Source organism: Dipodomys merriami, unplaced genomic scaffold (genome assembly GCF_024711535.1).
Source record: "Dipodomys merriami isolate MVZ:Mamm:240054 unplaced genomic scaffold, mDipMer1.0.p SCAF_5, whole genome shotgun sequence".
Classification (NCBI taxonomy): domain Eukaryota; kingdom Metazoa; phylum Chordata; class Mammalia; order Rodentia; family Heteromyidae; genus Dipodomys; species Dipodomys merriami.
The window spans coordinates 16,624,730-16,639,100 of record NW_027206068.1 but is presented as its reverse complement, the minus strand read 5'-3'; the positions used below and the strand labels follow the sequence as shown (position 1 = coordinate 16,639,100).

General features: G+C 35.5%; 1 protein-coding gene across 6 annotated transcripts in view; it reads left to right on the top strand.

Annotated features, from left to right (window-relative positions):
- The window catches only part of Hdac9 (histone deacetylase 9), an 851,473-nt gene that overhangs the window by 492,820 nt on the left and 344,282 nt on the right, over window positions 1–14,371 (top strand). For all 6 annotated transcript variants that reach the window (XM_069996136.1, XM_069996137.1, XM_069996140.1 and 3 more), the window contains 2 exons: window positions 1,926–2,054; window positions 7,430–7,545. In XM_069996136.1, coding sequence (XP_069852237.1) covers window positions 1,926–2,054; window positions 7,430–7,545 — 245 coding nt within the window. The remainder of the gene's footprint in view (window positions 1–1,925; window positions 2,055–7,429; window positions 7,546–14,371) is intronic.

Below are 14,371 nucleotides of genomic sequence, written 5' to 3'. Positions count from 1 at the left end.
ATGCCTTTATTATCTGCAGCTTTTCGGAGACAGGGCTGGTTAGTTTTAAAAGGAGTTATAAAATGAGGGAGGGGGTAACAATGTTCCACAAGAAATGTATTCATTATTATATGTTTGTAACTGTAACCCCTCTGTACGTCACCTTAACAATAAAATTAAAAAGAAAGCAATAACAAATAACAAATAGATTCAAGTCGATATAGTCTCCCATTTTCTGCTTTTCTCCTGGATTAATTGGGTGTTAAGGGCCTATAATGAAGGTCCTAGAAGCAACTCATTTCAGTTCTCTGTCATGCTGAGCTTCTTGTTCTCAGCCCTGATTTATTCCTCACCTTCTGGGTTTCTATTTTTACAATATCTTCAGGCTTCCAGTTTTTTCATGTTTTCCATATCTCAGGCATAAAAATCAGATGTACAACAAGCAAAATATACTGTCTGAGCTTAATTTTCCCGCAAGTTCTTATTCACCTAGTGAATTCCAAGTGTTATCTGTCCCAGTTTAGAGCTGAAGAGAAGGGAAAGAGAAGAACAAAGAGAGAATCAAGTTTAGATGTTCCAAGTCTGAAAGCAGAAAGGGCATGTGGCTGGGTTGGGGCGGGGGGCAGGGACGACAACACTGTTAGCTCTACTTTTGCTATCCTTGTCATCTGGCAAAAAGAAAGAAAAGTTTTCAAAGAAAACATTTTCACCGAACAAAAATATCTAGCTATATTTTATCTGTGGTGGGTGATTACTGGGGCTTTGGGACAATGGCTTTATAATATTTATGGTTCTTGTGTATAAGGAAAGGTGGGTGAGCATTACTTTCTATATTTAAATGAATAGAATGGAATAGATGAATAGATCTGTATTTGGGTACAGATCCTGGCTTCACCTCCTAAAAGTACTCACTTTGAGGAGATTATCTCCCTTCTGGGGTTTGATCCTCTCCTCACTATTATCACTTTATAAATAGTATCTATTCCATATGAATGTTTCTACTGTTAAAAAAGTTAAATCTGATAGTATACTTAGAAATGTAGTAACATTGTGCGAATGTTAGTTGTCAGAAATATTTTTTCTATCCTCACCATCCTCAACCATGGACTTCTACTACAGAGACTCTCCATATCCAAGGTTTCCATTTTTCTAATGCACAGTTATTTTTATTTTTTTCACAGTTATTTTTAAATCCACTAAATGACAACTTCAGAGCTGAACTATTTGGATTCTTGTAACTGAAGAAATAGTTACACGTGTATGGATAATGTGCATTTGTGCTTCCAAACATACAATTTAAGTTTAAATGTTCCATTCTAAGACTTGGTTAGCTTCCTTTTGAACTAATGGTATAGTGAATATATAGAAAGGTTAATTCACAGTGACTCTAGTTGAGTTTGATGTTATTATACAGGATATATTTTCCCAAGACTTTAGGTTAGAAATGACTGACAAAGACATATTCCCAGAGTCAGGATCAGACATAAATTATATGCTACAAAGGTGTCTTCTTATTACCAGAAGTCAGGTCAGCGTCTCAAAACTCACATTAAGTTACTGTTTTTGTGGCTATTGAGTTTCACCCTAGAGAGAATTAAGAGGCCTGAGGATGAAGTACAATAAATCTTACTCTAACCCAAACATAATTAGTGATTAAAATTCCCATTAACCATCCCAACGCTGCTAGATAAAGTAGAAAACTTGTTTTTGCTTTTTATTTACTTTCATGTGTACAAAAGAAGAAAACTCACATGTTTTATTTAAAATGATTATTTGTCTGTTTGATTAATTTGGAGTCAATGCTTTAATTAGATGCTTGAGTTTTTAATTTGAAAAGGGACCAAGCAAAGATTTAGGCTTTAAAACAAAACAAACAAAAACCAGGAGCTATTGGCTCTTTATTTATTTTTTTAATTTTTATCTATTTTCTCTGTCTCAATCCCCAGCCTCTGAGCCCAACTTGAAGGTGCGGTCCAGGTTAAAACAGAAAGTGGCAGAGAGGAGAAGCAGTCCCTTACTCAGGCGGAAGGATGGAAATGTCACTTCATTCAAGAAGCGAATGTTTGAGGTGACAGGTAATTGAGGATTGGACAGCCATATACAGTACTAACAAATGCTGGTAGTAGGAATTAAAATGTAGTTTAGAATAAACCTACCCATGGCATATTAAACATTATTTGGAGAAGTGTTTCCTGGTAGGAAATGTTATTGAAAACAGGTCAGTAAACCGTGCTATGCATGCAGGTACTGTGTTGGATCAGAAATGAGTGTTAAAAAACAGAGCTATGTGTCAATCAAGTCACAGCTAGGCAACACCAAAGCTCTCCCTATTTTTTCCAGAAACAGGCAGTCCATTCTGGAAATGCCAAATGGGAGAATATAACTTTTAATGAAATCTGATCAGAAATGAGCAGAGGGAGGTCCAAGAAGAACACTCCCCTCTACTCAGACATTAATGTACAAAATGCATCTGGGAAAAGTAAATTGCGTGGAACAGCAAAACTTTGACTTTTCAACAAATTTACAGAACTCATAAATGGCTTTATGTGTTTACTAGTGGACTGGGACTTAGGGCAGGAGGGGGGATACATAGCTTTTTATGAAGGGGAAGAAACTGTCATTTTCACTAGTCTCAAATGGATGAGTTTATATTTTTTTAGCTGTCTGGTTAGTAGTGGGGTGAGCAGGTTAGGAAATTTAACCTGACGTCTTATACCCCTCCTTTAGTCCCAGTTGGACATAGTTTGAAATCATATAAGGCCTAACAATGCAAGAACCAAAAAAGTCAGCCAAAATTATATGGTCTACTATGTATGTGTAAATACCACCATGAGCTCTACCTGGGTATTTTCTTTGGTAATATGTAACCATTTTTCTCTATTGTAAGTAAAACTGTCCATACACTAGTGAAGCTGGTTGGTATTTGTTCTCCCACATCAGATCTTACCCTAATATGTAAAAAAATAAAAATAAAAAAATTGTTTCATCTGGGTTTTGGTGAAGCTAAGATCTGAAGATCTTTGTTTGAAGCCTGCTTGAGCAGATAAATCCCTGAGACTCACGTCTCCAATTAACCAGCGAAAAGCCAGAAGTGGAACTGCATTTTAAGTGGTAGAGTACAAGCCTTAGCAAAAATCTAAGCCATAGTGCACAGGTCCTGCATTCAAGCCCTATTACTCCCCCTCCCCCAGCCCCACCTCTCTGCCACACACACATACTCACACATTCTTTGTATTTAGTATCTCCTTTGGCCATGTGTCTAGTATAGAGCAGCAGTACAAGGAAAGATTGTAAAAGTCGGTATGGAAAAGCATTCTTGTACAGACAACACTATTGCAACTTAAAAGTTTGAAGGGCTATTCAGGATAAAAGCAGCAACAACAGTAACAATAACAGCAACAAACTCTATGTAGTCTCTATTAAGCCCTGATTGCTTGGTATTATGTAGTGAAGAGGATTTTTTTTCACTGAATATACTTGGAATTTTTTGTACTTGAAGGATAAGAAATGAGTAGCAAATAAGATTATTTCAGTAGAACTAATATTTCTTTTCTAATTTTAATATAATCACTATAATTTATACCAGCTGAAGTTTAATTTTGAAATTTGTGGACTTTTTCTAAGAAATATTATTATATATCAAATTGTTAAAAATTCTAGGTAAAGTTTATTAATTAGCTACCATTGGTGTGGTTGGGGAACTGAAAATTCTGTTTTAATGAAAAAAAAGAAAAATGAATATTTCAATTGTCTCATGTGAATGGAAGAGGGTGATGTTTTTAACTGGTTAGAATAGGCAGATATTAACAGAAAAACTCAAGAAAGAGAGAAACATATTTTTGCTTATTTTCTGCTTTGTAATCTTAGTATCAAAGGTCACATTGGTTGATAAAAGTATGCTATTTGGATTTGCTTATCCATCTTTTTCTTGGTCTTGACTTTTTCCATTTTTTATCATGCATGCTTTTCATCCCAGCATTAGAAGAAACATAAATACTAGGTCACAGTTTAGAGTAGACTGGGCATAAACAAAAACCCTATTCCAAAAAATAATCAAAGATGAAAGTGTTGGGGAAATGGAGCGATTAATGGAGTGCCTGTTTCTTAAGGACAAGTTCAAGCCGTGGTAGGGAGAAATTTTTTTTCCTGTTTAATATTTTATGATACTATTGACTTAACTTTCATTTTAGGAGATACTTGAAGCAAAACTTGTATGACTTTAGTAAACACAGATTTCTGCCTACAAGCTGGCACCTGTGGATGCTTCAGTAGATGTTTTTTTATCGGTTGCACTACACTTACACTAATTGTCTTTGGAGGCTCTGAACTACTGAACACAACTGCTTGCACCTGCACTCCTTCCCATTTCTTGGCCAACTTCCATCTAGCTTGGATGAGCTCTGTTTGGATCTTAATAGTAAATATTTTCTAGTATCCAACCAGAAGTCTGATTAGCAGCATCACAGAAGTTAAATTGCCATTGCTGTCATTTGTACCATTATAGCTTTCCCCTATTTCATGGGTTCATATCTTACATTGTATTGAAAACCATGCTGCCTTCTCTTTGTATTAATATATGAGAGCCACTTGCTATGTTTAATTCTTTTCCAATTTCATGCGCTTTCTGCCTCTCCCTCTCCTCAAGGCTCAAAATTTTGATTCGCTCCTATACTGGCAGTTTCTTTTCTGCTTCTCTTTTTTATTTTATAAACTACAGCTCCAATATCTAAGCTTTCTCAGTGTCCCTAGGAAAGCAAATGCTGGGTTCTGTCTAGTATGATGCTGCAGAATCCTCTTCTAGTAGATGCTGTGTGAATTCTGATGTTTATTGCAACGATTTCTACATAGGAAATACTTTGGTCTGAATATAACATAACCTACTATAAGTGACATAATTTAAAATTGATTAGAAAGAATGTTTAAGAAAATTGCAAAGAAAGAAAATATGGAAAAATGAATGATATATAAATGAGACATTAATACGAACTCAAACTTAATGATACTGGAAATATAATAGGTTTGTGTTAGGGACAAGGAGCTTCTGTAAGAACAAGAAGAGTATACATTTTCTTTTCTTTGCTTAAAACAAAACAAAACCAAAAACAGATAAAAAGTGAAGATGGTAAAAGACCAGATGACTCAAAATGAAAGCAAGATAGATAGGTTGAATTTTATAAGGCAGACTACTTGTTCTAATGTTATAATGAATGACAATATCAGAATCATGTCACAGATTTCCAATTCTTTCCAGGGCACTGTGAGTAGAGGAGCATTTATAACAGAAAGTTGTAAAGTATAAGAGTTGTCTAGTGGGAGAGCAAGAAAACATTGTGTGGAAGTTGGGAGTTTCTGTTCTCTGGAGAACAGATAATACATAAGCCAGAATCAGAGTCTGCAGGTGGAATTGGGCCTCCAATGAAGTCAGCAAAGCAGAAGAGGATAAAAAGCATGAAAGAGGAAAGCATTTATTGCTAGAGAGAGTGACTTCTTTCTCTTGACTGAGTGCAAAAAACACAACAGTTACACATAATAATAAGCTTTATTTTGGAGCAGGGGCCTCTGGTGAAAATTGTCTTGGGGTTCTTCTGAAAAGAGTCTGGGAGAAGTTTTTGAAACTGCTGTAGCAACTAAGGAATAGTTGAAGACTTTCACCATTATTTATGAGAAAACAATGGGAGCTCTGAGAGAAATGATTATAGTTTATCATCAGTGGGAAGAACAAACTGACATCACCTAAAGGAGGGAATTGGGGTGACTTCAAGGATAAGATAAAATAGACATAGGAAAAAATAATATTAAAATATGCTTATTTTGACACATCTGTAATAGAAGGCTCAAAATATCAAGTATTCTGGAGGTACTCAGGCTGAAATTTCAGAGAATTAAAAGCAAGAAATATAACTTCCACAAGGGCATGCTGTCTAAAATTTCATTGAATGCCACAATATTGAGTGATTTTGACAAAGGAAAGAGAAAAGGGAGAAGGACCACAGCTTAATTGCATATATTTAGGAATTGGTCAAAGGGAGAAAGGAAAGAGCTGAGGAATCATGAATAAGGAAGTAGAGAATATTTCTGCAGGGAAGATTAAGAAGATGAGGTTTGTTTTGTCAAATTTCAAATTTGGTGACATTTGAGAGAACAGTTGCAGTTACTAGTGAGTAAGCTGTAATGCCAGGGCTGGAAGGAGTGCGTAGGCACTGGCAAGCACACTGCTCCTCAAGAATAATTACCATGCTACCAGACTGGGGAGGGGGGGGCAATCCCAGGAGGGAGGGAGGCCTTGGAAGATTCAGAATAATGAATGAGGATAGTAGTAGGGGAGGCGGAAGAGCACTGGGTGCTAATACTGGAGAAGAGAAAGAAGAGAAATGACTTGCCCGAAATGGGTAAGGGGAGTATAGGTTAAAAACAAACAAAACCAACCAAACAAACAAACACCATGAGATAGAAAAGGTGCATGTGGAAATCAGATGGAAGCTTCACTTTGAAAAGCATGAGACAAGAGCAAGTCTGCAGACTTGGCTAGCACAGCATAAAGATGAGGCAAAGAGAAAAAGGTTGAAATAAAAATCTGTAGAAAGAAAAGGAAGGAATTAGAGTTCAGTGAATAATCTTCCAAAGCATGATTTAATGATCTCTCTAATAGTCTTTCTAGCAAGATTTTTATTTTTAATTAAATTTTTAATAAATATATTAGTTTCGTTATAACTTGGAGTCCATGTGAATTTTATTTTTCAAGAGGAAGGAGATTAGTAAATTTTTAAAAAGAGTATTAGTAAAATAGTATTTTTATCTGTCATTGCTTAAAAGAATTCATTTTTATACTAGTGTTAAAATATTTACAAGTCATATTAAGACAGCTTTTCATTTCCTAAAGAATTATTGGGTAAAGTTAATGTCAACTAATATGTTACAAGGCTGTCATTGTAGTGTTGAGATATTAACATTCTATTTTCTTCATATAATCTTGATTCACACAGGCTATAAGAGATAACCTTAATATATTATATAATTTAAGCAATTTTTCCTTTCGCAGCAGGGATTGTTCTGTGTCTTTCTTCAGCATTGATGCCTTGCTTTTGTTATGTTCAAAAAACTCTATCATTTTTTTTTCATGGTAACACAATAATAAGTAAGAGAATATTCTTTGCTTGCTTTGATTTTTTTTCCTTTTTAATAATATCTATAATCCTTTCTCACTGGATGTATTTGCTTCTCTAGAAACTGTTGAATACTATGGCATGTTTTTGTAGTGAGCACAAAGGTGAGAAAAATAGTATGAAGTCTAGAAACATTCCATATGTTTTCCTAGTTTTTAAGTGAAACTGTACTTACTGTTCATGGAGAGATAAAATAAAGCATCACCTAAAGCTGTGTAGTGCAGCAATGAAGTTCATCCTTGCATATACTTTGTTATGAATGCATTTGCACTTACAATATTTTTCAGAATCCTCAGTCAGTAGCAGTTCTCCTGGGTCTGGTCCCAGTTCACCAAACAATGGGCCAACTGGAAATGTTACTGAAAATGAAACTTCAGTTTTGCCCCCTACTCCTCATGCTGAGGTAAGCTCATTGTTAAGTAACTGGTTCCCTGATTAGCTACCTAATCCACAATAGTATTTCTGAATGAAATTTCCTATAATACAAACTTGTAAGAGAAATAGTATATTTATGAATGTATAGAAAGTTGTGTTTAATAATGTTTTCTTCTTGAGACAGATCTATGGAATGAAGTAAATGTGATTGTATTGATAAATGGCACAATTAGGGACACTTGGATGATATATAATGTTTGAAAAATACTGAAATACAATCATCAAATAAAATATTCTCGTTGATCTCAAATATGCACTGTCAAATCAGTGTACAAATTCATAATCTTGCTTGGTCACTGGTTATTTTTGGTGATAGTACACACATAGTAAGTTGAAACAATTTCACATGGAATTCCAGAATAGCAGCTAATAAGGTGGTTTTACTCATTTGTATGCAGTGCAATGAAATATAATGGAAGTTTACACTGAAACAGGAAATCCATGGAACCAGCATTTACTGAGCACCTGCCACATACCAAATCTTGTGCTGTCAATTGGCATAGAAGAGAAAATATTATCTGAACTCTATTCTTGAAAGTAACATATGAAAGGAAAATACTTTTTTTTTTTTTTTTTTGCTGGTCATGGGCATTAACTCTGGGCCTGGGCACTGTCCCTCAGCTCTTTAGCTCAAGGCTAGCGCTCTACCACTGGAGCCACAGCGCCACTTCTGGCTTTTTCTGTTTATGTGGTGCTGAGGAATCGAACCCAGGGCTTCATGCTTGCAAGGCATGCACTCTACCGCTGAGCTACCTTCCCAGCCCAGGAAAATACTTTAAAAATAACATTATTATAGTAAAAGAAAGGAAATCTGAATTTACCTATCTTCTGAATTAGGCTGAACAAAGGTATCAGTATAGAAGTGGCAGCTTTTTGAATATCATTGTTTTGAAGTTACTATTCATTGACTAAAAGCATGCGCTTTTGTTTCCTGTCATTGTAATACCTTCTTCACTATGAACTACTCTATAGAGGCAGAGTTGGTGTGATAAGCTCTCATAAATAGCTATGGCATGTTTCTTGCCTACTATTTTACAGAATGCTTGTGCTTCTGAGACTGATCACATCTTTCACGCATAGATTAGGCCTATAGATTTCTCCCTTTTTTATCTCCCCTTTTAACAGACCACTTCTGCCTATGGAGAACTCTCATTGCTGTCTCTTGACACAGTTGATTTTAAGGGATTATTTTGACTGAAAGAGTTTCCTGCAGATATTGTTGAGATACCTATTGTTTTATATTGCATTGCAGTACATGCACACACAAACAAAACTCTGCATATATACAATGTATGATTAGACATTATGAAACTGTTAGGCTGAAATGCAAGTAAAAATGGAAACGTAGGGATTATCCTTCATAAAGGGCTGAAACCAGGGAAGTCACTTTTGCTTTGAGGATATTTGCTTTCTTGAGTTTTGAGCTTTGGTTTTCATGGCCTAATAAAATTCAGGAGATAGTAGAGAAAGCACAATGTTAACAAAGGTAGACCTAACAGGAGACCCTCGCGTCACTAGGCAGGGATCTCAACCATCCACACTACCTTTGTGAGACACTCTGTCCACCCACAGCCATCTTGATGGGAGCAGAGCTTAAAACATTGACTCAGTGAAGATCATAGACCAAATCTCATCAACTCAGGAAGTTAATTTGATTTACAGTGGCTCCACATTTGTTGTCCCTCCCCTACCAAATGCCTGCAAAAATGCAAATGTGAATTCTTTCCAGAGATATACATCTTCATTCTAGGTTTCATTTTTTTTCCCCTCGAATCAATTTTCAAAAGATAGATGGTTTTCCTTATGACCATCTCTCAGCTCCACAAGGAATAATATTTCAGCTCTGGACATTATCTGTAGGACCTTCATCTGCTTCCTGTTTCTAATCATCCATCACCCCTCTTTCTCTTTTTTATTATTATTTTTAAAATATGACAACAGTTGGCAATAAATTCTACAGGAATTTTGTGATGAGAGACAATAGTGGGTTTATTTTTAAGTATTATGTTTTAGTGAATGTAGTTATAGTCCAATACTTGTCAATTTTCTGAAACACTTTAATCAGTTTCCTGGAAGAGAACAATTTGATCACGTACATATTTTTAAAAATCTTAGATTTGATTTTTTTCTAAGTTTGAATAATGTAATTCACAATACTTCATGAACATTAGGGGGTCCAGGGCTAGTGAGTCTTTGGATGGATTTTATTTTTTTTTTACCTTTGGAAAATGAAAAACACCCATTACCCTTAATTCACTGTCATCTGAAGTCCTTAGAGGGACATTGCCAACACAATAGGATTCAGGAAGTCACTTAAGTGCTGTAGCTTTACATTTTATTAGGTTCTCAAATAATACTACAGTACTTTAAAGTAGCAAGAGAGTGATGGACACAAAATTTAGCATGATAATTACATTTCAGCATAGAAAAAAGGGGAAAATGTGAGTTGATACTAAAGAAGACACACCTACATATAAAAACATACATATAGTACTTTATACAACATTTAAACATTAAAATATACACCTTGGTGGGGTTGAAAATAAATGGAAAAAGTGGGATTTTCCTTTTTGGCCTATTTTCTCTTTTATGACCTATCAAATTAAATTAAATGGCTATCTTAGATTATCTGACATTAATTTTAAAGATATATATGTACATGTGCACACATATATATTTAATTGAAAATATAATTAAGGGAAATTTGCTCATATTATTTTAATCTGTGGCATATTCCTAACTGTTTCATTGTCACAAGTTATCTCTTTGCATGCCCTGGGTGTTCAGCTAATGGTTGAATATATTCTGTCACTGTAACCCTTTCCTTCCTCCCCCACCATTCACAAAAGAAAAACAAAACAAAACAGAAGGAAATGTGATTTAATGGAGTTTAAAAGGGTAGAGGTGTTTCTTCAGGTCATTGACAGGACATTCACCTCCAGAGCTGGGAAGACTAGTTCAAAAGCAAGCAGTGACTTACCTCATAATGAATTAATTGTGTGCCTGAACTATGATCCAAAAGGCCAGGTGGGCAGACCTTTCTGCACTGATGGGTAGCCTCTCTGTGGCCCAGAACAAAAAATGCAATCCTGATGGCTACCATGTGTTTTCTGCTGGGTTCTGTTTACAGAGGTCTGTAGTGTAATCCGTTCTGGGTAGGAAGGGAGGCAGCAGAGTTCAGACCAAGACCCTCAGTAAAGTAATATCCTAGCTTTGTAACACTCAATGCTGCCAACTAGAGAAACTAGAGAAAGAAAAATGTCCTAAGCCATACTTGGTTAGCCATCCTCCAGAGTTTTGTATGATGTTTTTTCAGCTATCTTCTAAGATTAATACCAATAATATGTGATCTCATTTCAATAGAAATAATTTTAGGTACCAAGTATTTGTATCATTATTTGCATAAAAACAAAACCACAAAAAACAACTTAAGTATATACTTCATCATTTGCAAATTAGCTTGTTCTGCTGTCTTTACTGAAATAGCATAGGCTAGTTTAGTTCAGGAGTGATATATATTTGAATGAACTCTATTATATGACATGTAAGTGGGCTAACTCTTTCAGAGCCCATGTGAGCACACAGGATTCTATTCCTTGTGTTGCTTAGGAAATAGGAGCATGAGGCCCTATCTGAAGTTCTTGAACCCTTCATGAATGAAAATATTCCATACTGTAATTCAGATATTTTATCTATTTTAGATAAAAGAAAGACAGAGGTTGAAGGAGAATTCAATGTTGAATTCATAATGCAATGCTCAGGAAACAGCAGAGTGTAGGTGAATTCACAGGTGTTCCAGTCACCAGGCGGGGTATGAACTCTGCTGGAGAACCAACTAGTTTATTGTCATTAGCCGTGTCTCCAAACTTCCCCTAATCCCTAGATTTCTAATCTAGTTTTTTACAAAAAGGTAGTTAGACTGTTGACAACTTGGTTGTAAGCGCTGTTTGGAAAGCAGGTGGCACGTTGTGAAGTTTGAAAGAAGTACATTTTTGTTTTTATTATCAGTGCTGACTCCTGGTAGGGAGAACTCATTAGCTTGTTTGTCTCCAAGCCAGCAATTCTCATGTGAGAGTGAGCCTCCATCTGCTCTGACCACTTATGTTCTACTTCTATTTCTTACATATGCTCCGTCCCAGAACTCAGATGGTTGAGCTACTTGCTCTACTCATTTGTAAACTTGGTTGGGAAGCTGAAGCCTCCAGGGTTGCTATTTCCGAGTTCTATTAGAGATGTCTTTACCTATCTAGTTTCTTTATTGCTAATGTTATGGGTCTGTAGGTTAAAATATGTTTCCATGGATATCAGTACCGTGACTTTAGATTTGGTAAATTTATTTGATAGCTATTTTAATAGTAGCCAAGCTGCTGGTTTATTTCTTGTTGAATATTAGTGATTTCTTGTTAAATATTAGAGATATCTGTTTCCTGCAGATACAAATGATTTTTTAAATGGTTCTAATAATAAGCTTATGTGTTCTTAAATCATCTGAAATGTCACTTGTTTTGCTCCAATCTTATATGACTCATCCACCTATTGTTTTGTACTAGTTGTTGTGATATTTGTTGTAAATATAGTGTTTTCTTCTGAGTGGGTGTAGAGCTATGATTTTAGATAACAACAAGGAAAATACACACACACACACACACACACACACACACACACACACACACACACACACACACACACACACACACACACACACACACACACACACACACACACACACACCTGGGAAAAAGATGGCCCCTACACAATAACCAATAATCATTTACTAACAATTATATGAGTCAGTATTTTAAAATGAGATCTTTATCAAAGCATAAATGCAAGGTGTGAAAATCACCCAAATAAACCCTTTCAAATGATTGGTTTGGGTCTCAAAACTCACTTTATGACATATACATCAACTGAAAAGATATGTTCTTGAGTTTGCAGAGAAAAGTATTAAAACTTAGACTTGTATTGCCTAAACAACTCAACTGTAAATTATGTTGAACTTTAACTTTTTTGTTCAACTACTGAAAGGAGGAATAAATACAGTCTTGAAAAATAGCACTGAAAGTCATAGTTGAACATTAAATGAATAAAGAATAATTTTTAAATGTTTCTCTAAAATATCTTGATTCAGGACTTTGAAACTTTCTAGATTCAGAGTTGACTAACATTTATGAACACATCATCCTGTATGTCATTCAGATCCATAAATAGTCAGAGGTGTGTCAAGCCAAGACTGAAGAAAACACTAATGGCTGATAGACTCACAGCAAGTGAGTAGAAGAGCTCAAGTATCAGATATGTAGACCAAACTTCTTTTCACTACTCTGTACTTTTTGTCACCAAAACTTTATGATAAGAATTTTTTTTTACTTTTCCATTGCTCATGCATATTATAGGTAAATTTTGAATTCATGGTAAACTGAAAATTGTGTTTTTACTTTGCTGTGAGCTTCTTAAAATTTGATGATTAAGTTATGTTACTAGTATCCCATTGGATATCATCAGTTGACTAATTGTCCTCTTAGGAATAAACAAGACATTCATTTATCTGTCTGTCCTCCTCCCCTTCCCCTTCATTCCTCATTTCTTTCTGCTTCTTCATCTTGTTTCTCTGCTTCCATTTTTCCTTGCCCTCGCAAGTAGTCATTCTCTCTGCATTTTGGTGATATGGGTATTTTCATAGTATGCTATTTTTTTATCTGTGCCTTATGAATTTTTGGGTTCTTAAGTTCATTTCCTTTCTTTATATCACTAAACATGATTTTTAGGACTAGTTGCATCTTTATGGATGCTAGTAAATCACACACACACACACACACACACACACACACACACACACACACACACACACACACCACCACCACCACCACCACCACCACCACCACCACCACCACCACCACCACCACCACCACCACCACCACCACCACCACCACCATGCTGGCACTGCTTCGATTTATCCAGGTAGATGTGAGGCAGGCTCCAACTCATATCCATAATCAGAACAGGCTTTAGTATCTATCATGGTCATCATGATGGTCTAGTGAAAGGATTTCTTATGGTTTCTAGCACATAGGAGTCATTAGGCCCTGGTGAATAGTATAAGTGCTAGAGTTTACAGGGCAAAATCATTCATAAGAATTCCTGTATTATTCTACAGTCTTGCTAGCAGTATGTAAGAGGTTTTGGTTCTCTGTATTCCTGCTTTTGCCATTGTCCATTTTGGAAAAGTGAGTCTTTTACTTGAAATCTTTTACTTGAAACTGGTATCTTCTTAATTTCAGTTGCTTACTAAATAGTTGTATTGAGAGACACACAATTTTTTAGTCTATGTGTATTCTACTCATCTGAATTATAAATATCATCTATAAGTCATTCTTCCACTTGATATGATATTAAGAAAAGTGGTTAGATATAATTTTGAAGGCTCTTACTAAAATGGGAGTCAGTGTCCTCTACCCCAGTTCTAAACTCGATTCCTATTTCTCATCTCAAAATTCTGCTTCTAGAGAGCTGCTAGTGACCCAGGAGAGCCTAGTTTTAAACTGATACCCTCTTCTGTACTATAAAAATATCATAACCCTGCTTTAACAGTAGGGTTTATGATGGGACATTCAAATTCATTCCTCTATTTTTCTGTATGCCTGACTAATATGGATTTTTGAGGTCTAGGGCATCTTTATATACCTAGAACTCAACACCATCAATTGAACACAGAGCAGTTAATCATTATAGCAAGTTATGTGAGAGTTATATCAGACACTCTATTTCCATTTCATTTCCAGTTATGAAAATTT